The sequence below is a fragment of the Ambystoma mexicanum genome, chromosome 1q (genome assembly GCF_040938575.1).
Source record: "Ambystoma mexicanum isolate Mex_15411 chromosome 1q, UKY_AmexF1_1, whole genome shotgun sequence".
Taxonomy (NCBI): domain Eukaryota; kingdom Metazoa; phylum Chordata; class Amphibia; order Caudata; family Ambystomatidae; genus Ambystoma; species Ambystoma mexicanum.
The window spans coordinates 254,505,247-254,530,063 of record NC_090922.1 but is presented as its reverse complement, the minus strand read 5'-3'; the positions used below and the strand labels follow the sequence as shown (position 1 = coordinate 254,530,063).

Here is a 24,817-nt window from a genome sequence, read left to right as displayed (position 1 = left end):
AACAGATAAACCTGGCATGGCATGGAAATCCCACCAAATTCAGTTGAAAGTAAAATGCCTGAACATAGAATGCTTTGAACATATGCCTCGCAATAGGATTTTTTTAGTTCTGAATTGTACACCTGACTTCAATTTCTGAATGTCTGCTGGCTTGTAAATTGCTTTTGTTTTAGCCATTTTTAAATTAGATAGAAAAGATACATACAATAATCCTCAATTGGAATTACTCACTTTTTGGGAACTTTTTTAATCAAGTAATAGAACCTTTTTTCTGATCCCCTGGACAGCTTGACCAAACACATTTCAGGCAAATTGACATTATAAAAGTTATGGACAGATAATGTATTTACTTAACATGATCAACCATTGAACGTTAGCATTTTCTTCTTGTGCCACTTATGGGAGAGCTCTTGGATGTGGTCCAATGTGCGTTCTGCGGTGACGCTGGAGATTCGAGCTGCACGTGAAGCATTTCTCACACTCTGGACACTTATATGGGCGCTCTCCATTATGCGCCCGCTGGTGAACAATCAAACTGGAGACCTGGATGAAACGTCTTTCACAAACAGGGCACTTGTATGGCCTCTCCCCTGTATGGATCCTCTTGTGTTCCACTAAACTGGATTTCGCCCAGAAGCATTTTTTACAGTCATTGCATTTATATTGTCTTTCTCCCAAATGATGAATCTGGGTTGCGGTAACTCTGGACTTTATACTTACATTTTGCCCACAATCCATATTCTTTGGGAGCATATCCTCTCTGAGAAGCCTCTGGTGCGGGAGAAGATTGGACTGGATGCTCACCATGTTGATGCATTCGTTGTTTGCATGGGAGATCACCCCCATCTGGCCTTCTGTCTGAAATATTGGCGCCATTGATGTTTGGATGTTGTTTGCACCTTTAGCAGAATTGCTTTGCATGGGCCATACTTGCTCTGTGTCCTGTCTGATGAGGCTCTGCCCTCTGCAGCTAAATCCCGTTGTGTGACCCTGAGGAACAGTCAAATTGGCTTTTCCTGATATTCCCATGATTTTAAGGGATCCGTCCTCTTCGGCATTAACATTCACTGTACGATCACCTGCTGAAATAAAATGAGACACACAGACTTCACAAACCAATACATAAATGTAACGTAGATTGAGTAAAAATGCAAACAGCTCACACATGTTGGCATGTTGGTTGAAATAGAGGAATAATGATAACCGGGTCCAAATATGTCACACATTTATTAGCTATGAACCTTGTACACCACACAATGAATACATTCTGCTTGCTGAAATTTCTGGAGAACCAATTAGTAGGATATCATAGTATATGAGTATTCACATTTTTCATTTCAGTTACCCACATTAGTGTATATTCCCAGGTTCTTTCATTAGAAAGCCTTTTTGGGTAAGCTCCCCTTTCCATCAGATTTCATCCTGTTGCGTACGAGGGCCATTGCCCAGTGGGCGACAGTTTTTTTTAAGAAACAGTGCTCACCTACATTCACTATAACAGAAGTTCATGTCATTTGTTTACCACAGCGATTCAGGTATATGATTTTGATCAGCTTTTGGAAATTGAAAAAAAAAAAGACAGCACTAGCCCGTATCCTTTATTTTGTTCAATATTGCACATTCTGGCCATTATTATTTAAAAGAGTATACTAATGGTCCACTATAAGAATATGAGCTGGGGGAACTGCAAAGGTTTAACTTCGCCAAATGTAGAGAGACACACACACTCACTCACTCACTGCAGGCCATTTCTTTAGTGTAGAAGAGACATGTACCACAAATCTGAAAGCTTCCAGAATACCCTCATTTGCGTGCACTTCTCTCCACCAGTATCACAACCAACCTAGACCAATGTCCTGTGTTTTTGAGCTCTCCTCCCAGCCTACATATAGGCTAGTCATGTAACACCAAGGCTATGCTTTCCCCTGGTCATCTGCCAGGAATCTGTAAAGATCACCTTTCTTCTTTGCTAACAATCAAGAAGCCACCATAAAACAATAGGAGTACCGGAAGTTGCAACCTACTCTCCTGGAATCCCTCCAAGTCCCAAACAGTGTATAAAGACATTTCGGAATGTTTAAAAACTACAACCACCATCCACTTATTCTTCACGGTCTCTCTCTGCTGCTCTACCCTTTCGGGACCCTGCATACATGTATGCCACGGTTCCTCTTTCCAGGTTGGATTTGGAGTTTCATTAATCATTCTTATTTATCACCTCATTCCTTTGTCCGTGAACAAGTCTGAGCTGTAGAGTCTTTAAAAATTCTGAAATCATCCTTGGCCCATTCTGACATTATATCCCCCAAACCTATGCTGATGTCCAGTGGAAAGGAATTTGCTCCCCCCCCAACATTAGCCCTGGTTCATAGGTTTCTGTGTTTCCCCGTAGTTTCCCCTGTCCCTGCTGTTTTTGTCCTATATCAACCTCTTTAGCACTTTTGTTTGGCATCCTTGCCTCACTGGTGTATTTGATGAAGTGCCTCTGCCTGGCTCTCAGAGTAAGGGATGGGGTGTTCATGAGGGTCTGATACCGCCACCCGCTCCATGTTGCAGGACCCAGGGCAGCTAGGGGATAGACCCCTTTCATAGGATTGGGGCATGGACAAATTGCACCAACAACTAGCATTGCCCCTTTAAGGAATCTGGAGAGAAGTGAATACACTTTTGAGCAGCAGGCAGACCACAGAGGCACTACTGTGCCACAGAATACCCTGTGGGGAGAAAACATCCAATCGAATGATTACCATATTGAACCCAGCGTGCTGGACAATCTATTTACAAGCGCTGGAACTTGCCAATATAGAATTCCTGCAAAGAGCACAACTCCGCTCCACAAACCTGATAGCAAGCATGTGAGAGTGCCAAAATAAAGATGGAGAGGGCCCTAGATGTCAGCTTGGTTCACGGAATTCCGTAAAGGAGAGGCACCCACAGAGTAGGAAGAGCACCAACAGTAGATTTAATTTAAATAAACGAATCCCATATGACAAACTATTATCCAGACACATTACAGATACTGAAGAGGGGAGGTCTCACAGAGAAGTGACAGGGCCTTGACAAAAAGCGTCAGGGTTTGGCAGAAAGGTGTGGGAATATGGAGACAGTAGAGGTGCTTAGAAGGAGCATGTTATAAGAGACAGGAAGTGAGGAGAGAAGGCTGGTTTGGATGAGGATTAAGGAAAGGAAGTGAAAGAAGAGTAGAGAAGGTGATTTGCAAAAGAGAGGAAGAGGTGAGAAACAAAGAAAAGGAGGAGGTGGAAGTGAAAAGGAGAGGGGTGATGACAGATCAGGAGATGGTGATGAGACAGACAGATAACAGAAAGAGGAGGGAGAAGTGGTGAAAGAACAGGATGAGGTGGACAGACATCTAAAGAAGGAGGTGGTGCGTGAACAGGAGGTGGTGTTAGAAAAATAGGAGGTGGTGAAAGAACAGGATGAGGTGGAGAGCCAGCTAAAGGAGATTAAACAGCAAGAGAGACACCAGGGGAAGGGGGAAAGAGGTATAAAGAATAGATAGCGAGACAGCAGGAGAAACTGAAGGAGAGGTGTGAGAAGGAGGGGGTGAAACACCCAGTGGGGGCCTGGTAAGAAGTAAAGTGGCAAGAGTGGAGAGGTAATCGCAGATGGAGAGCTGACAGAACAGGTGGTGGGAGAGAGATTGAAAGAAGCGGAGAAGAGGAAGCGGGGCCTGGGCAGGCTGATCCAGAGAGGGGAGGTACCCCTGATACACTACACATCTGATGATCCAGTGTGGATGGGAGGAGGTTGAAGAGATGGTGACAGCAGTTCATGGTAAGGAAGAACCTAATTGAAGAGGTAAAGAAGCAGAGGAGGATACCTGATGAACAATATCATTGCAGAGGTGTGTGAAGGGTAGATAGAAGGAGAGGTTTGGTGTTTGTCAGAAAACACCCAGGCTAGAAATAGAGGTGCCGCCTTCCAATTCAGCCATCCAGCCAAAGACCACCTGGAGAACTTGGGGGCATAGGATTGGTGACCTCTAGCCTCATTGTCATGGTTGCCAAGATTTGCTGATTGGAAGGGTAGGACCTCTGAAGCAGAATTTCAGAGAGAAACTGGACAAGGAGAAGTATTGGATCCTGGACATTTGGAAAGAAGTGCAGGGGAATCGTAAACGCTCCACACAGGGAGTGACATAAAACCCCAATGATTGCCAGTAAGGGGCCTGGGAATTGTAGGCTGTTGAAAGCTATGAACCTCCTTTTGGCTTTTGGTTTTGCTGGATCTCAAAGAGAAAAACTTTCTATTGGCCTATAATACTGGAACTTAAAGAGAACAAATCATGTTAGTTGTTACTGCTTAGGTCATGGGTAAGGAAACCTGTGTCCTGTGGCTTCCAGTTCCTGCTCTTGTTCCAGAGCCTTGTACTTCCTGCCTTTCTGCCCTGCTTCTCAGCCCTCTCTCCGCTACCTTTTGCCTGCACCTCTGTGCCTTCCATACAGCAGCCCTGCTTCCTTGTTTGCAGCTCTCTGTTCCCTGGCTACAGCCCCCTTGCTCTCTTCCTTGTTTGCAGCCCTCTGTTTCCTGGCTACAGCCCCCTAGCCCCCTATCTTATTTAAAGCCCTCTGTTTCCTGGCTACTGCTCCCTTGCTTTCTTCCTTGCCTGCAGCCCTCTGTTCATGATTCCTGTCCTTGTTTTCCTTGAGTCTTCAGTCCTCCCCCTTTGGTTATCCCCTTCAGGTATACTGTTTCCTTAATTTCCCTCTGCTAGCTTTCTCTTATCTTTCCAGCCCTGAGTTACTTTTCTTGTTTCCCGTTTACAGTTTCCTGTCGCCATTCCCTGCATTTAGATGAACAAGTTACTTCTTACCTTGTAACGCTCTTTCGACGGGATGTTCCTCCGACATATTCCTTATCTTTGATAATACGTTTCCAGCTTGCTGGTCTCAGAATTTTTTTCTCTGTAGAGGGCGCTGCGCATCGACGTCCGCCGAGTCGATGTCCCTCGACGACCACCGTATCAGCGCCGACGTCACCATGCACATAAATAGCCACGCGCAGCGTCCGTTGCTCAGTTCCGTTTTGTAGCATACGAAAAGTCATGCCTGAATTGGTTATTAACCTTGAAGGAGCGTAAGCTGCAACCACAAGGGAAGTATTACTGCGGGGAAGGATGGGAGGGGCGATAAGGAATACGTCGGAGGAACATTCTGTTGAAAGAACGTTATAAGGTAAGAAGTAACTTGTTCTTCGAAGGGATTGTGTCTTCCGATGTATTCCTTATCTTTGATAGACTGCCATAGCAGTGGCATGTAATTGGAGGTGGGAGTAAGAATGTTATGTATCCCTTTAGAGATGGCCCGAATGTAATACGGCCTTGCCAAATCTGGTCTCTTGACTAGTGGAGGAATCCAGGTTGTAAAATTTTGTGAATGTATGTGCGGACGACCATGTGGCAGCCGCACATATGTCTCTGACCAGTACCCCTCTTTGGAGAGCCGAAGAGGCTGCAATACCCCTGGTTGAATGAGCCCTAAGATTTTGGGGCGGCTCTTTCCTTGCCAGTTTGTAACATTCCAGAATGGCCAAAATAACCCACCTGGAAATGGTTTGTTTTGTTATGGGTAGTCCCAACTTGTGACCGGAGTATCCTACAAACAGTTGGTCTGCTTGCCTGATCCTAGCCATTCTGCTGATGTAAAAGCTTAGAGCTCGCCTTGGGTCCAGCCAATGTATCCTTTCTTCCTCTTTCCCCGAATGGGGAGGAGGGTAGAACGAAGGTAAGGTAATTTTCTGAGTAATATGAAATTCAGAAACCACCTTTGGGAGGAAATTAGGCTTCACCTGTAGGACAACTTTGTCCTTGTGGAAAATTGTATGTGGGGGTTTACAGGAGAGAGCTTGTAGCGAGATCACCCTCCTAGCAGATGTTAGTGCTACCAATAGGACAGTTTTAAGCGTGAGAAATCTCAGCGAACAAGAGTGAAGCGGTTCAAATGGAGTGCCAATTAGGAAGTTTAAGACTAAATTTAAGTCCCATAAGGGAACCTGGAATGGTTTTGGAGGATAAACATTAGTTAATCCTTTGAGAAATTGTATTACTAGAGGTAGTTTGAAATACGATGGTTCCTCCGCAGTGCGCTTGAAGAATGAAAGCGCTGCGAGATAGCCTTTTACAGTGCCAACTTGAAGGCCTGAGTTTGCCAAGTAGAGTAGAAACGATAACACAGTTGGTGTACCACATGAAAAAGGGTCGATATTCTCTTCCCTACACCAGCTGCAAAATTTGTTCCAACGGCAGCGGTATAAAGACTTTGTTGCTGGCCTTCTGGCCGAAAGCAACACCTCCATGACGTCATCAGGGAGATCCCAATCCTTGTACCTCACCCTTTCAGAAGCCAAGCGTGAAGGTTGAGGGTTCTGGTGTCTGGATGGAGAACCTGACCTCCCTTCTGCGAGAGAAGATTCTCTTTGAGCGGAAGACGGATTGGAGGGCAGATGGACATATCTAGAAGGTCCGGGTACCACGTTCTCCTGGCCCAGTCTGGGGCAATTAGGATCATGGTTTTACAGAATCTTCTCAACCTCCTGATCATTTGAGGAATAACAGGGACTGGTGGAAACGTGTAAAGGAGTGGAAACTCCCAGTCCACTACGAACGCGTCTCCTAGAGCTCCTCTCGGGGGAAATTCCCTTGAACAGAACAGATCGCACTTCCTGTTGATGCTTGTGGCGAACAGATCCACCTGAGGGGTTCCCCAAAGGGCGAAGATCTCTTGAAGGACTTCCTGAGCTAGCTCCCACTCATGGGAGACTGTACTCTGCCTGCTCAGAGCGTCCGCTGTCAAGTTCTTCTCTCCGGCTAGGTGGACTGCCGATAGAGAGATTCCTTCCCGAATTGCCCAAAACCAGAGCTGCATTGCCTCTCTGCACAGTGGCAGTGACCCTACGCCTCCTCTTTTGTTGAGGTAGTGCATGGCCACCGTGTTGTCCGTCATTATCAGGACAATTCTCCCCTGTACTGATGGCAGGAAAGCTTTCAGCGCTAGTCTGATCGCTCTCAGCTCCATTAGGTTGATGTGTAGTCTGGACTCCGATGGAGACCAACGACCGCTGATGGTCAAGTCGTTGGCATGGGCTCCCCACCCCGTGAGTGAGGCGTCTGTGACTACTGTTATCTCCGGCCATGGTTGCCAAAACAGTTCTCCTTTCAAGATGTTCTCTGGATAGGCCCACCATTGAAGGTCGCGGGCTACTTTGTCCGGAATCCGGAGGAGATCTGTCATTCTCCCTGAGAATTGCGACCACTGAGTTCTCAGTGCCCACTGAAGAGATCTCACTCATTCTCAGGCGAGCCTCTGGCACAAGGAAGATGCAGGATGCCATGAGGCCTAGCAACCTCAAAAAGTCGAAGGCTGGGAGATGCTGGGCATTTTGAAACTTGTTGACCATCTGCAGAATATCTTGAGCCCTCACCTCTGGTGGCGAGGCTTTTCCCAGGGGAGTGTCCAGGACCGCTCCAATGAACTGGAGTCTCTGTGATGGTATCATCTGTGACTTCTTTAAATTGAGGTAGAAGCCCAGTTTGTGAAGGAAGTGGCAGACATAATCTAGCTGGGTCTGAGCTTGTTCCGAAGATACAGCCCTGATCAGCCAAACGTCCAGGTAGGGGTAGACGTGGATCCCTTCCCTCCTTAGACTCGCAGCCACTACCGACATTAGCTTGGTGAAGACCCTCGGGGCGGAGGTCAGCCCAAATGGCAGAACTCGAAATTGATAATGAGAGTCGCCAATTGCGAACCTCAGGTATTTCCTGTGTTTGGGATGGATTGGCACATGGAAATAAGCATCCTGAAGGTCCAGAGATACCAGCCAGTCCTGGAGCTGGAGGGCCTGAAGGATCTGAGAGAGAGTTAACATCTTGAACTTGTCCTTCCTGAGGAACTTTTTCAATTCTCGTAAGTCCAGGATGGGTCTCAGTCCTCCGTCCTTCTTTGGTATGAGAAAGTAGGGGGAGTACCAGCCCTTGTTCCTGTCCGCTACAGGTACCGGTTCTATGGCACCTTTCTCTAGCAGGTCTATAATTTCCTGCAAGAGGAGCGGATCTGGAACTTTTAGAGAGCTGTTCCCCGGTGGATGACTCTGAGGGATGTGTAGAAAGGGTAGGCAGTAACCGTGGGCAACTGTCTCCAATGCCCAAGCATCTGACGTTATAGCCTGCCATTCCGTCAGATGATGAGTTAACCTGCCCCCTACAGGTGTCTTGTGTGGCAAGACCTCAGAGTGGTTTGGGGTCGGCTGATGCAGATGCCGAGGGTAAAGAGGCACCTGCTGCTGCTGTAGCCTTAGTACCTTTGACCCGTCCACCTCGGGTGGGTCTCCTTTGGCCTCTTTGAGCCGGCTGTCCTCTGCCTTTCCCGAATGCGGAATAATAGCTAAAGGACTTTCCTCTCCCAGAGGTTCCTGAGGGGCGAAAAGGAGTTTGGCGGATAGCAGCTCCTAAAGATTTTGCTGCTGCTTTAGGTGTCTGCAATTTTTCCAGACTGTCATCAGCCTTTTTTCCGAATAATGAAGAGCCGTCAAAGGGCATATTCAAAAGTCTGGCCTGTACATCTGGAGCAAAGCCAGACTTTCGCAACCACGCATGCCTGCGGATTGCTTGCCGCCATGGTCCTGCTGATACTGTCAGCGGAATCGATGCCAGTTTGAAGTGACTCGCACATGGCATCTTTGCCATCTTTAATAATGTTAAGGAAGGCTTCCTTTTCCTCTCCTTCGGGTATGTAGTCAGCCGCTGATGAAGCACACTCCCACAGTGTGTGACTGAACCTGGCGAGCGTACAGGTGGCGTTGATGGACTTCAACGCCATACTACAAGCAGAGAAGACTTTCTTTGCCATAGAATCGTATCTCTTGTCATCTCTATCCTGTGGGACAGTAGGGTAAGCGGTCCTGCTGCTTGATGAAGTTGCCGCTTGGACCACCAGGCTCTCTGGAGTCGGGTGTTTCGATAAGTATTCAGGGTCAGCAGCAGCTACCCTATACTTGGCTGATAATCTTTTATTGACAGCAGGGATAACTTCAGGAGTTTCCCAGTTAGATGCAATTTTTCTTTGTAAAGCTGTATGGAAGGGGACCACAGGATCCTCCTGTGGACCTTTGTCTAATATGTCTGTCAGGTCATCCTGTTGAAAAACAGGCGAAGGCGCAGACCAACCCATGAATTCAATAATTCTTGCCATCAGGGTTCTATAGGGTGTTTTGGCATGTTCCCCTGGGTCTGGCTTAACAAAACCCACTTCTGGGAAGTGTCCAGCCCACTTGCCTCATGTAATGACTCCTGTAGGTCTTTCAACCTTCTTTCCTCATAGGTGAAATCCTCTGAAACAGGTAGTGTGGTCCTCTGCAACTCGAAGGTTTCCTGGTCAGAATCTTCCCCTTCTTCATAAATTGAAGATAATCCAGGGTACTCTGACCTCTGAAATGGTATAAAACCCATTTCTAAGGAAGAAGGAGCCAAATTCATCATTATCAGGCGAGAAAACGTCGATGTCGTTCTCGCCGATGTGACAGGCTTCCAAGGTGCCGAAAAGGGCGTCGAGAAAACCGGAAGAGGCCTCGAAGAACTCGAGAGGATCGGGATCCTACTCGAGGACATCGACGACGGTACACCATTGGCTGTGGAGTACCCGTGGTCTTCTCTTTCATCGGCGTCGATGTCGGCGTCGACGATGGCGTTGAGTTGATCGAGCGATGCGTCGAAGAACCCTTCGACAACGGCGTCGATGGCGCCGAACCATACGTCGAAGGGATCTTCGACGACGTTGAAGACGGTGCCTTCTTACCCGATGGCCCGTGGCACTCTCGGGTGGAATGTTTCGCCGGGTGCTGCGACTCGCGGCATTTTGATTTTTTGTGTTTTTCACCCGGGGTATCACCCTCAGCTGTCTTTGAGGGGGACGAGGCCGCTTTCTCGAAGACGCTTAACATTTTCTTCCTGAATTCCTCCCACTCAGCCTGAGAGCTGTGTTTTGTGGGGCAGGAGACCCTTTCGGGGGAAACAGAAGATGAGGAAGGGGATCTTCGACGTCTCTTCTTTGAGTGTCTTGATCTCGACGAATGGTGGGAGCTACTTCGAGATCTAGAATGGGAATGTTTTTTCGACGGCGAGGAGACGAATGCCTCGACTCGGCCGAAGAAACTTTCGAGGAGGTTTTGACTGACTTACCTCTCTTGAGCTTCCCCTTGCGCTCCTTCAAGGCTTTTGCCGTCATGGACATGCAGTCCTCACACTCCGAACAATGGTGCTCGACTCCCAAGCACCACAAGCAGATCCTGTGTGGATCCGTTATCGACATTTTTTTACCGCAGTCTCGACATTCTTTGAAGCCGTATCCCAGCATTGTTGGTTCCGATGAAGATGCCATCGAGAATGAGTTGGATATTTCGAGTAGATGTAGATTAGTTATCTGACTGAACTGAGCAATGATGTTCCGAGGCCCCACGAAGCGCAGAAAAACGGAACTGAGCAACGGACGCCGCGCGTGGCTATTTATGTGCATGGTGACGTCGGCGCTGATACGGTGGCCGTCGAGGGACATCGACTCGGCGGACGTCGCAGCGCAGCGCCCTCTACAGAGAAGAAATTTCCAGAAACGTATTATCGAAGATAAGGAATACGTCGGAGGACACAATCCCTTCGAAACTAGGTTTCTGCCCTTCGTTTCTTCCAGTTCTCTGTTCTGAACCTTGCTCTCTTTGACTTCCTTTTCCCTGGATATTTCTGTTCTTGTCTTCATTTGTGTTTTATGTAAATCCTATGTACAGAGTTTGACTGTTGGATTCCAGCAGGCAATCTCTGCCCCTTCCCTTGTCGCGTTTCAGTGTTGTACTTCGTGCCATTGTTTACAGTGTACTGGTTCCTGTTTCAAGAAGCATTCATTGTTTGGTTCCTGCACAGTCTTTTTTTTTTCTCTCTCTCTCTCTCTCTCTCTCTCTCTCTCTCTCTCTCTCTCTCTCCTCCTCCTCTTTCTTTTCTCGGGTTCCCTGTCTTTGACCCACTCATAGTCTTCTCTTTTCATCCTTGTCCTTAAGGCCCTGTGTCTTTCTTACTCCATCTGCCACAATCCCACTTTCTTAAAGTATTTTGCATCTTCATTCTTTCTATCCTTCTCTGCTCCTCCACCACCTCCTCATGGACACGTCTCTTCACTCCTTCTCTACTCCTACCTTACTTCTTCATGACTATTTCTCTGCACTCTCTCTCATTCCCAACTCCTCCTCTGCTTCCTTGCAGATATTTCTGTGCACTTTTTTCCTTGTCTGACCCTCCAACTTTTTCCCTTCACCTCCTCACACTTTCCTAGTTTCTATCCTATCTTTCAGGGAACTTCAGGACTGTACTCTGCCCAGTTTAAGGGTGGAGAAGGAGGAGACTGACACAGAGGTGGCATGCTTGTTGGCATACAATTTTAATAGTACTGAAAATAAAAGCAAAACCTAACTTTCCCTAACTCTAAGAGGGGTTTCCCTACCTCCACTAAAATACTAAGGGATTCATTAGGAGTCTGGTAGTATGTATCCTGGCGGTAATCCCACCAGAATACCGCCAGCACAAATAGCACTACTCGGTCCGGCGCTATTAGCACCAGATCAAAAGTAGCGGTACAGCAGTAAGTTCTCATTGCCCATTGGGTCCATTGGACCCAATTGGGTGGGGGTGGGCACTATTACAGCTGCTGGTAATTACGTCAGCGGCAATAGCACTGAAAACGGCTGAAAATAGGCGGTAAGGGGACATTTTAACCTCCAACAAAAAGCTGGAGGTAAAACTCCCACTTACTGCCCGGCTCATGATTGAGCTAACCCTTAAATTTGGTGGTAATAGCATAATAGCATTACCGCCGCATTTAAGGGCAAAGGCCCAACTCATGATGAGACAGACCCTAAGCGTTAAGTCAGAATATCAGTGTAAATCAATAATCCACCATCTTTTGTCAAATACGCCTACTACTGTCCCTTACATTTGCAACTAAACTAAAGAGGTAATAGATTGATCTCCTTGGTCTAGAGGAATGACTTCCTTGTTCTGGACAGCGGATCACAGTTCTAATTGTTAGGTGGGATCTTTACCTGAGTGAATGATCCCCTTCCCCAGGTCTCAACCCCTTTCCAAGGTACAAAACAAAATTCCAGGTTGAAATGTCAACACATCAATATTCCTTATTGCCCATAGTTGTTTCTTCATTATTGGGTTTCTGGAGAATGCCTACCATTCTCCAGTTTTATTGTATCTAAAACACCAGAAAAATTACTCTGTATTTTCTTCTACACACGCACCGCCAGGGGGAATGACTCCCTACCCCTGGCCTTCCTCAGGCATCTTATTGTAGTTCACAACAGTTGGGGGAATGTCTCCCTTCCCCTAGCCTTTCTCAGGCTTCTGATTGCACTTGACAGCGGTTTGGGGGAATGTCTCCCTTCCCCTGGCCTTTCTCAGGGTTCTTTAGTTTGGCAGACCTGGTTCACTCTTCTGCCAGGTACTGCCACGAAGATTACTTTGAATGAATCTCTTTTCTTCTTATTTTGGTGCAGATCTCAGACCCGTATTTCTCTGTCCTGATAACTTGGCAGGCTTGGTTCCCTCTCCTGCCAAGTACTGCCACGAGGAAGAGGATGTTGGACTTCTGGTTTCCCACTATTTTGGCTCGGGTTTTTGACCCTGGTTTCCTATCTCTCTTTGTGGGATAAACTTGGTTCCCACTCTCGCCAACTACTGTGACGAAGAGGAGGGTATTTTAAATGAGGCCTCATGGGAAGGGGCTCCCCTTGGGGAGAGGTGACATCTAAGGATTTGACACAGCAGACAAGCAGTCAACCTCCTGTCTTTCCCATTCCACTTCCAACTGTGTCACTGCTGAGGGCCCACCTCTATTTTCTTTGTTTGACCTGCTCTATTTTACCTTTACTCACTCCACTTGTCTTTTTAAGCCTGCCACCAAACCAGCTACTCTACTCCACCTTCTGTCTGTAGCCCACTCCTTTTCTCCTCCACCTCTCCAGTCTCTATGCATTCAACCTCCAGTTTTCCCGACAGAGAGCTCCCTGCCACTAGGTACCACTTTTTATTCTTTACTGTGCCTCCTAATAGCTTTCCTTGACACCTACACACATAGCCTGCCTGCACTGGATGGTGGTCTGATTCCCCTTTGGCAGCCAATACCCATGACGTTCCTTGTGGTTTTCCCACTTCAATCTGTCTCAGCTATCAGAGGCTCATGGGGCTCTCCTCTGGACGTTGCTGGACTTCGCCTGATCTCCTGCACCTGACAGCAGTCTAGCTCTCACTGATCTTGTGCCTGTCTTCACCACCCCCTCCACCAGAGAATCCCAGGTAGGTAAGAAGATGAAACCCAGGATCATTATCCAATTGTTTAGTGCCCCAGTGGGAAAGGTTAGACCATGTGACACTCACAGCCGTCACAAGGATTATATGCAAACATCAGCAAATTTGCTTTTCATCATGCTACTGTAGTTTTCCTAGACAACATCCTTACACTGCAAAGGGTTTCCATGGCCCAAACAAAGAATGCATAATGCATGGCCACCTCCTGCGTTTATGAAAGCATTACAAGCTTTCCACTACGCTGACACATCTGCTCACAAAGGGAGTTCCATTTAAGTGGCGTAATGAAACCATTTGCATTTTTGGAGATTGCAATAGCTATCACAACACCTAACTTTTCAGATCCCTTAAATTATGGGAGCCGACAGCTCTCGCCTTGTGCACAGCGCTTTTCTATCCCAGAAGAACTAAGTAATGCAGTAGCATTTTAGGAATCTTACAGTTGCTGAACAACATATTACTATATTGGAATGACAACTATTAGCCATTCAAGGTTTGTAGTATAAAGGCACTATTTGGAAAGTGCAGAACAACAGGTCATGGTCATCACTATTCCCTGCAATGTGGCATACATAAAGATAGCTTTATATATGAACCAGAGGCAGTCAAGGTGGGTTCTGTTTTGATTCTGCTTTAACACTGTGACTTGACATTCTGGAGCTTTGCAATGATGTATTGGCGATGCAAGATCAAGAAAAACAGTATGGCGGATGTGTACTTCTTTCATTTAAAAACATTGATGGCTCATTTAGACCCATCATCAACAACAAGTTCTCAATTTGGGTTGAAAAAAACTCCTTTCCTGAACTTTGACAAGTAACAGGTGTGTCCCTCCTTTCCAACTTCACATTTGAATGAAAACCATACTTCGTACACATGAATATACTAAACACAGCAGTGATTTTGGCATGATAGTTCCCACTGATGGTATGAGTGATCAGGTCTTACTTTATATCAAACCTTTTGAAATGAGTTCAAAAGTGGCAAGCCACGTACCTGTGTTCTTTCTGGATACCACCCCAGAGCGAAAATCTCACCCAAATCTTAAATACAGTAATAAAACAGTACTACAAAAAATTCTGAAACCAAAGGGAGGACAGGGTAACTACTTTTTAGCCCTTCCCTAATTGTAGTACAATACACATAGATATTACATTTTTTTGGGGCATGTAGATTTCACCTAAGAGTTGTACTGTTGCAAATGGCCCTGACCTTCAGATTCATAAAGCCGAGTAATTCCTAAATGCTCGGCATGAGAATTAGGAGGACCTTGAAGACAACTTTTAAGTCCTGGAATGCGTATTGCCAATGTAAAGAAGCTTCAGTTTACCAACAATGTGATAGAGTTTGGTTTCAACATACAGCATCCAACTGCAGATAACATTGCAAACTAAAATTATGTGACATAGGCCTCCATGAAAAAGCAGAGCCATCATCCCGTCACTCTACATCTCCTGTTGCCTTCACCTCTTATAATGCGTCCTCTGTTCATTTATCTTCTTTACTGAAGCCTGTGAAAATCTGCTACTATTTATCCAAACCTTCTTATGGAGTCTCTATTACACCAGAGCCACTCTCAGCTGTTTGTGGTAGCAATATATTGTGCTACTCTTCAGATATTTGACGGTCTGACGTTCATTCATCGCCTGTTTTTTACCGCTGCTTTTTTTGTCAAAGATTTTTGCCCCCCCAAAAAATTGAATAATATGGGGGAGGGGGTAAGGGCATATGAGGGGTAGGCTGAGGAATAAATAATAGGGGAAGAGGTTTTGGGGGGACCCCCCCAAATAAAAATAAAAGATGTGATTATTTTAGTTCAGCAAAAATGCCACAAAAAAAGCGGGCGATGAATGAACATAGAATCAGAGGTGTTATGGTCTGAATGGGCCGTCTCTCAATATAAGTACGGGTTACTCAATAACAAGACTTGTGTGACTGGGTATTGTGTATGTTCTAAGTAGCGAACCATTGGAGGTGGATCAACTCTGCAAATATAATCTGTAGCATTCGCAGTATGTCTTCAATTTCAGCTGCTCCTATCTTCCGGCTTGTTTTGTGATTGGCACTAGGAACAAGAATTTGTTAAGTGCCCCACAGATGTCAGAAACAGACACAACAGAAATACCTCAAGCAATTAAATCATGTAACATATGGATTAATTGTAGGGTACAGCTTTTTAAAAAAAACCTATGTAGTCTTTAAAGTCCACCTAATGACATATGAAATGAAGAATCGTGAACGTGTGAAAAAGGTCTAGAGCTGAAGAAAACTGACTTTCTCAAGAGCAGAATTTAGGGCTTAGTTTAGTGGGCTGTGAAAAAGGAATTATTCTTGAATCAGGTACCGAGACAGTGGTAAGTTTGGAGGCAGAGAGAGCACTGGGAAGCAAGAGTGGGCTCTATATCAACTTTAGAGCTAATATAGCTAAATGCCGCCTCAAGAGTCAACTCACATTATAATCTATAGCGGAATGCATTAAGATATAAGACGTTTGCAAGAAACCTGCTGATCAGGGACAGTAAATGGAAGAAAAGACTACTAATTATCGTAAACCTCTATTGGAATCAAATGACTATTTCATAATAACAATGGAAAACACTATGTTGAAAAAAGTGCTAAAAACATGGTATTTATGTGGAGAAGAGACAACCATGTGAGCCTGCTCTAAAACAAATAAACCTGGCATGGCATGGAAATCCCACCAAATTCAGTTGAAAGTAAAATGCCTGAACATAGAATGCTTTGAACATATGCCTCGCAATAGGATTTTTTTAGTTCTGAATTGTACACCTGACTTCAATTTCTGAATGTCTGCTGGCCTGTAAATTGCTTTTGTTTTAGCCATTTTTAAATTAGATAGAAAAGATACATACAATAATCCTCAATTGGAATTACTCACTTTTTGGGAACTTTTTTAATCAAGTAATAGAACCTTTTTTCTGATCCCCTGGACAGCTTGACCAAACACATTTCAGGCAAATTGACATTATAAAAGTTATGGACAGATAATGAATTTACTTAACATGATCAACCATTGAACGTTAGCATTTTCTTCTTGTGCCACTTATGGGAGAGCTCTTGGATGTGGTCCAATGTGCGTTCTGCGGTGACGCAGGAGATTCGAGCTGCACGTGAAGCATTTCTCACACTCTGGACACTTATATGGGCGCTCTCCATTATGCGTCCGCTGGTGAACAATCAAACTGGAGACCTGGATGAAACGTCTTTCACAAACAGGGCACTTGTATGGCCTCTCCCCTGTATGGATCCTCTTGTGTTCCACTAAGCTGGATTTCGCCCAGAAGCATTTTTTACAGTCATTGCATTTATATTGTCTTTCTCCCAAATGATGAATCTGGGTTGCGGTAACTCTGGACTTTATACTTACATTTTGCCCACAATCCATATTCTTTGGGAGCATATCCTCTCTGAGAAGCCTCTGGTGCGGGAGAAGATTGGACTGGATGCTCACCATGTTGATGCATTCGTTGTTTGCATGGGAGATCACCCCCATCTGGCCTTCTGTCTGAAATATTGGCGCCATTGATGTTTGGATGTTGTTTGCACCAATAGCAGAATTGCTTTGCATGGGCCATACTTGCTCTGTGTCCTGTCTGATGAGGCTCTGCCCTCTGCAGCTAAATCCCGTTGTGTGACCCTGAGGAACAGTCAAATTGGCTTTTCCTGATATTCCCATGATTTTAAGGGATTCGTCCTCTTCGGCATTAACATTCACTGTACGATCACCTGCTGAAATAAAATGAGACACACAGACTTCACAAACCAATACATAAATGTAACGTAGATTGAGTAAAAATGCAAACAGCTCACACATGTTGGCATGTTGGTTGAAATAGAGGAATAATGATAACCGGGTCCAAATATGTCACACATTTATTAGCTATGAACCTTGTACACCACACAATGAATACATTCTGCTTGCTGAAATTTCTGGAGAACCAATTAGTAGGATATCATAGTATATGAGTATTCACATTTTTCATTTCAGTTACCCACATTAGTGTATATTCCCAGGTTCTTTCACTAGAAAGCCTTTTTGGGTAAGCTCCCCTTTCCATCAGATTTCATCCTGTTGCGTACGAGGGCCATTGCCCAGTGGGCGACAGTTTTTTTAAAGAAACAGTGCTCACCTACATTCACTATAACAGAAGTTCATGTCATTTGTTTACCACAGCGATTCAGGTATATGATTTTGATCAGCTTTTGGAAATTGAAAAAAAAAAAGACAGCACTAGCCCGTATCCTTTATTTTGTTCAATATTGCACATTCTGGCCATTATTATTTAAAAGAGTATACTAATGGTCCACTATAAGAATATGAGCTGGGGGAACTGCAAAGGTTTAACTTCGCCAAATGTAGAGAGACACACACACTCACTCACTCACTGCAGGCCATTTCTTTAGTGTAGAAGAGACATGTACCACAAATCTGAAAGCTTCCAGAATACCCTCATTTGCGTGCACTTCTCTCCACCAGTATCACAACCAACCTAGACCAATGTCCTGTGTTTTTGAGCTCTCCTCCCAGCCTACATATAGGCTAGTCATGTAACACCAAGGCTATGCTTTCCCCTGGTCATCTGCCAGGAATCTGTAAAGATCACCTTTCTTCTTTGCTAACAATCAAGAAGCCACCATAAAACAATAGGAGTACCGGAAGTTGCAACCTACTCTCCTGGAATCCCTCCAAGTCCCAAACAGTGTATAAAGACATTTAGGAATGTTTAAAAACTACAACCACCATCCACTTATTCTTCACGGTCTCTCTCTGCTGCTCTACCCTTTCGGGACCCTGCATACATGTATGCCACGGTTCCTCTTTCCAGGTTGGATTTGGAGTTTCATTAATCATTCTTATTTATCACCTCATTCCTTTGTCCGTGAACAAGTCTGAGCTGTAGAGTCTTTAAAAATTCTGAAATCATCCTTGGCCCATTCTGACATTATATCCCCCAAACCTATGCTGATGTCCAGTGGAAAGGAATTTGCTCCCCCCCCAACATTAGCCCTGGTTCATAGGTTTCTGTGTTTCCCCGTAGTTTCCCCTGTCCCTGCTGTTTTTGTCCTATATCAACCTCTTTAGCACTTTTGTTTGGCATCCTTGCCTCACTGGTGTATTTGATGAAGTGCCTCTGCCTGGCTCTCAGAGTAAGGGATGGGGTGTTCATGAGGGTCTGATACCGCCACCCGCTCCATGTTGCAGGACCCAGGGCAGCTAGGGGATAGACCCCTTTCATAGGATTGGGGCATGGACAAATTGCACCAACAACTAGCATTGCCCCTTTAAGGAATCTGGAGAGAAGTGAATACACTTTTGAGCAGCAGGCAGACCACAGAGGCACTACTGTGCCACAGAATACCCTGTGGGGAGAAAACATCCAATCAAATGATTACCATATTGAACCCAGCGTGCTGGACAATCTATTTACAAGCGCTGGAACTTGCCAATATAGAATTCCTGCAAAGAGCACAACTCCGCTCCACAAACCTGATAGCAAGCATGTGAGAGTGCCAAAATAAAGATGGAGAGGGCCCTAGATGTCAGCTTGGTTCACGGAATTCCGTAAAGGAGAGGCACCCACAGAGTAGGAAGAGCACCAACAGTAAATTTAATTTAAATAAACGAATCCCATATGACAAACTATTATCCAGACACATTACAGATACTGAAGAGGGGAGGTCTCACAGAGAAGTGACAGGGCCTTGACAAAAAGCGTCAGGGTTTGGCAGAAAGGTGTGGGAATATGGAGACAGTAGAGGTGCTTAGAAGGAGCATGTTATAAGAGACAGGAAGTGAGGAGAGAAGGCTGGTTTGGATGAGGATTAAGGAAAGGAAGTGAAAGAAGAGTAGAGAAGGTGATTTGCAAAAGAGAGGAAGAGGTGAGAAACAAAGAAAAGGAGGAGGTGGAAGTGAAAAGGAGAGGGGTGATGACAGATCAGGAGATGGTGATGAGAGACAGATAACAGAAAGAGGAGGGAGAAGTGGTGAAAGAACAGGATGAGGTGGACAGACATCTAAAGAAGGAGGTGGTGCGTGAACAGGAGGTGGTGTTAGAAAAATAGGAGGTGGTGAAAGAACAGGATGAGGTGGAGAGCCAGCTAAAGGAGATTAAACAGCAAGAGAGACACCAGGGGAAGGGGGAAAGAGGTATAAAGAATAGATAGCGAGACAGCAGGAGAAACTGAAGGAGAGGTGTGAGAAGGAGGGGGTGAAACACCCAGTGGGGGCCTGGTAAGAAGTAAAGTGGCAAGAGTGGAGAGGTAATCGCAGAGGGAGAGCTGACAGAACAGGTGGTGGGAGAGAGATTGAAAGAAGCGGAGAAGAGGGAGCGGGGCCTGGGCAGGCTGATCCAGAGAGGGGAGGTACCCCTGATACACTACACATCTGATGATCCAGTGTGGATGGGAGGAGGTTGAAGAGATGGTGACAGCAGTTCATGGTAAGGAAGAACCTAATTGAAGAGGTAAAGAAGCAGAGGAGGATACCTGATGAACAATATCATTGCAGAGGTGTGTGAAGGGTAGATAGAAGGAGAGGTTTGGTGTTTGTCAGAAAACACCCAGGCTAGAAATAGAGGTGCCGCCTTCCAATTCAGCCATCCAGCCAAAGACCACCTGGAGAACTTGGGGGCATAGGATTGGTGACCTCTAGCCTCATTGTCATGGTTGCCAAGATTTGCTGATTGGAAGGGTAGGACCTCTGAAGCAGAATTTCAGAGAGAAACTGGACAAGGAGAAGTATTGGATCCTGGACATTTGGAAAGAAGTGCAGGGGAATCGTAAACGCTCCACACAGGGAGTGACATAAAACCCCAATGATTGCCAGTAAGGGGCCTGGGAATTGTAGGCTGTTGAAAGCTATGAACCTCCTTTTGGCTTTTGGTTTTGCTGGATCTCAAAGAGAAAAACTTTCTATTGGCCTATAATACTGGAACTTAAAGAGAACAAATCATGTTAGTTGTTACTGCTTAGGTCATGGGTAAGGAAACCTTGAAGAAGGACTAAATCAAAGGAGGAGCTATCCTGACTATCTATTACGCTCTCCTTCTGCAGCCTGATCATTATGTTATCCCCCTCTAGTTTTAACAGATCCCAAACAAATATTAGAAACCGCATAATGTGGTGACCAGCTGATGTTTGATCCATGTCTTATGTGTGACACTAAAGTGGAGCTACCAAGCAGAGTATTGCAAAGTAAGAATGAAAGATGGAAAGAACGAGTGAAACAAAAAGAAGTGTTTGCTTTGCATGGAGGATTTGACCTAAAAGTATTCTCTGAGACTAACCTTCACTCGCCGTTCTTTCCCTCTACATTGTACAATTGACCTTTAACATTCCTTGCCACAATTCCCAAAGTTCCCTCCGTCGCACAAGTCTGTACTTTTTAGTGTTGGCAGCCAGCCATCGCAAGCTTTGCTGTTTTAAAGTACTCCCACTGTACCCAAATTGTTTCTGGTTTCCCGATGTATTCCTAAGGCCTACAGGCATGCTTGCCAAAAGCAACAAATCATTAATTTGGTCATGTCTCTTGCCTAACCATTTTCTGATTTCTCATGAAAGTGTTTTGGAAACATAACATTTGTTCAAAGCATGTATATAATGGTCCAAATCAAACATGCATTAACCAATATGTATGTCTGATTAAACCACTTCACAAAAGAGGTGTTCGAAAAATGAATCAGGACAGTATTTGTAACTTAAAAAAAATATATAATACCTTCTTTAGAAAAGCAATCAATACCTTTTTATAATTTCACCCGCCCCAATTAACCTACGTTTCAACATTCAATTCTTCACTTGTCCAACATATCTTAGTAATATATTATTTAACACTGAAAAAGGACGCTTCTCACAGGCCCCTCTAATAATGTATCTTTTCTTTGAAATCTTATTGTCAACAATCTTTGGCGGCTACGATACCGGACAGTTGACAGAAGACTGATAAATGACAATGTAAATAATATACTGGCATACACTTCTTCTGAGCTTTTATTCACTGCTTGCAATCAAACCCTGAATAAAAAAGTGGCATAAAATAAGGTGAGTTCAACTTCCATGGGAAGTTGTAGGACATGGAATGGCCAATATTGTAATTTCTTCTTCACTTGCAGGCCTTTGAGCTGGATAAGAAAGGAAACAAAAGGAATTACATCTGAGGTTTTCTTTTCTATGTCAAACAGCACACAAAAAGGTTCTTCAGTGCTATTTTAAATAAGCCTCTAAACCAATGTCTACTGCCACTCATTGGAGAGCTCTTGAGAAAGACAGCCCTGTGTGGGTTCTTCGATGTCGAATTAGATTTGAGCTACAAGTGAAACACTTATCACACTCAGGACACTTATAAGGGCGTTCTCCGTTATGAGTTCGCTGATGAACAATTAGACTAGAGTCCTGAGTAAAACTTCTCTCACAGTTGGTACATTTATATGGCTTCTCCCCAGTGTGAATTCGCCAGTGTTTAAGGAGGCAGTATTTGTTTTTGAAGAGCTTTGCACACTCATTGCACTGATACTTTCTTTCACCAAAATGTGTTCTCTGATGTACAATAAGTTTGGACTCTTCATAGAAGGTTTTCTTACAGTCTGAACACTTATACAGCAGTTCTCCTCTATGAGTTCTCTGATAAACAGACCAATTGGATTGGTTGTTGCCAATTGACATACACATTTCGTGTGCCAGCGAGCTGTCTCGTACGTGCGTTTCAAGCTCAATAATGGGGTCTATCCATTGATGTAAGCTTTTTCCACAGTCAATAAATTTGTTTTGCCCAAATTCTGTTTCTTCCAACTCCCTTTTAATGCTGATTTCCCCTGTGATGGGGATTCCCATATCATGGTCTTGGAGACGACACTCCTTGGAGTTTGTTTGAAACATTCTGTTTAGTTCAAGAATTTCATCTTCTTCAACATTTCTGTTGGCCGACCAACTGCCTGTTGGAGAAAACGAAAATCCAGTCATTTGAATTTCACAAACTGGATTAAGGAAATAAAAAAAGATTAACATTCTGATTGCTAGTCAGTGAAAGCTGACATGCTTGCTAAAAAAATGGGACATTTTCTTAATGCAGAAATTCAAGCTTGATACATTTATTTGCTTTATCAACAGAGACTTCAGAATCCACCTTCAGTGTATTTGTTTATACTGAAAGATGTTTCTGAAACACAGCGTCTGTGTTACATGAAGGCTTAGTGGGTCCCAACTCAGAGTACAACTGAGAGACAGAAGATTCTGTCTATACTCTTTTCCATCAAATCTCACCAACCCCTCTCAAAAAAACCCACACACACACACACACACACACACACACACACTATAAGACCATGAATCGAACTGAAAAGGATACAAATGACATTTGTGAAATAGAATGAGCTCAATTTGATTCAACAATTTCATCTCAGTGAAAAAAAGAAAATATTTTCATCTGACGAACACCATTAAAAGGCATATATACGGTCCCTCCTAAGACAAACAACATAACTACATATAAAAGTTGTTTAAAGGAAAAGAGGCACAACCAGACATGTCTTTGTGAGAAATCAATCCATGACTCAAAATAAAGGAACCTCAATTGATATAGTTTGGTTGTTTCCATTATTTAATCACTTTGGACAGCAGAGAAGAGATTCTTTTTAAAGTGCAACATACCAAGCTACAGTTGGAACAGGTTTTAGTTCACAAGCACGTTTACATGTGTTAGCTATTCCATTGATGTCTAAAAGTGATGTAGATGATATAAAAGGGCATTTTTTCTCTAAGTCGAGACACAAGGTGTCAGAGCTAAATGATAGTCTATAACTGGTCTTTTCTTCACAGTGAAATATATAGGCATTTCATCTCTTCCTTTGTCATTGCATTATGTAAATAAATGGCATGAAAGAGTCAAGGGGTCTTAATTAAGGTTGTTGAAAGGGGATGCACATTTGTTTCAGTAAGATAGCAAATATAATGTCCGGGTCAACTTTATTAATTATCAAAATAAACGTCTGTTAACACTCATGACTGAGCTCTTGGACGTGGTGCACTGTGTGTTCTTCGATGACGCAAGAGATTTGAACTGCAAGTGAAACATTTTTCGCACTCCTGACACTTGTAGGGGCGTTCTCCTTTATGGGTTCGCTGATGAACAATAAGACTGGACACCTGGATGAAGCGTTTCTCACACTCGGTACACTTGTATGGTCGCTCGCCTGTATGGATCCTTCTGTGTTTCACCAGGCACGACTTGTCCCGGAAAGTCTTGGCACACTCGTTGCACTGGTAAGGTCGATCACCCATGTGAGTCCTCTGGTGTGAGAGGAGTTTGGACTTTTTCATGAAGCACTTGCCACATTCGGTACACTTATGTGATAGATCCAAACTATGTCGTCTCTGGGGGGATGCTTGCATTTGTTGATTAACGTTAATGTTGCTGTGCACACAAGACCTATCCCACACATGGGCTTCCTGTTGAAGAACGGGAGCAATCAATTTGTGTGAGGTCTTTGGACTGTCTGCCGACTTATACTGTTGTAGCCCTGTTCTTTGAAGGCTCTTTGTTGTGCACTTTTGTTCGTTGAGGAAACATCTCATCTTGTGCTGCTGGAGAATGGTCCCCTTGGCTTTTTCTGGTAATTTTCTGTGTCGTTCAAGAGTTTTGGCATCTTCAACATTTCTGTTCACCAGCGCACTGTCTGCTGGAGAAAATGAGAACCCAGTCATATGTATTCTACCAACCGAGGCAAAAAAACTGAAAAAATATACAATTGTGCATGTGTCAATCAGACAACACACCAGAAAAATATTTTCTTTGTAAATTTGTAATGAAAATTATGTCAATCAGACAAGTATTCCGATATATTTGAGGAGAAACACATGCATATATGTGGATTCCAGGAAATAGCACTAATGATGAACATAAAAACATGATGGAATACAAACAGACCATCTCTGCACATAAACACAACCGCCCACAAAGTCCATATCACATTCTCATTTAGCCGTGACTTAAAACTGATAATTCAGCTAGGGTAGATTTCAGCTAAATCAGGGTTCACAGGCATCTCAGAGCTGTATACACTTGGTTCTGATCATTTACTGTAAACAACAACAATTCTCATCATAATTCTGCATGTCTACTTTTATATTTCAAAGTCCTCACTTGGAAATTAAAATGAATAGCTGTGTTTCTCCAAGTGCCCATCACCAATGTCCATCGTCAGAAAAGTATACTGAAGGCGCTTACTTTGAAAACAAAACATGTTTGTTTACATCTACAATATACCTCAGCGTGGTTTAAACTGTCGGACACCAACTTGTTTTTATTTGTGCACAAGATGTTCTTCATGCAGCCACACAATTTGCCATTAATTTGAACATCTGATATTATTCATTTGAACTCTAAAGCCCAGACCCTCCAAAAGAGATGAACACATTCAGATTCCCTTTGAC

The 24,817-nt window shown here is 44.3% G+C and overlaps 1 protein-coding gene across 5 annotated transcripts in view; it reads right to left on the bottom strand.

Moving 5' to 3' along the window:
• Window positions 1-227: 227 nt before the first annotated feature.
• LOC138527196 (zinc finger protein 334-like) overlaps window positions 228-24,817 on the bottom strand; it is a 445,682-nt gene continuing 421,092 nt past the window's right edge. The window contains exons 8-9 of one of the 5 annotated variants that reach the window (XM_069638318.1): window positions 16,758-17,119; window positions 228-1,082 (exon numbers count right to left, since the gene is read on the bottom strand). In XM_069638318.1, the coding sequence (XP_069494419.1) occupies window positions 1,065-1,082; window positions 16,758-17,119 (380 nt within the window). In that variant the 3' untranslated portion in view covers window positions 228-1,064. Of the gene's footprint in view, window positions 1,083-16,260; window positions 17,120-17,245; window positions 22,321-22,964; window positions 24,064-24,817 lie in introns of those variants that run through there. The other 4 variants (XM_069638311.1, XM_069638308.1, XM_069638312.1 and 1 more) reach the window with 4 other exon arrangements.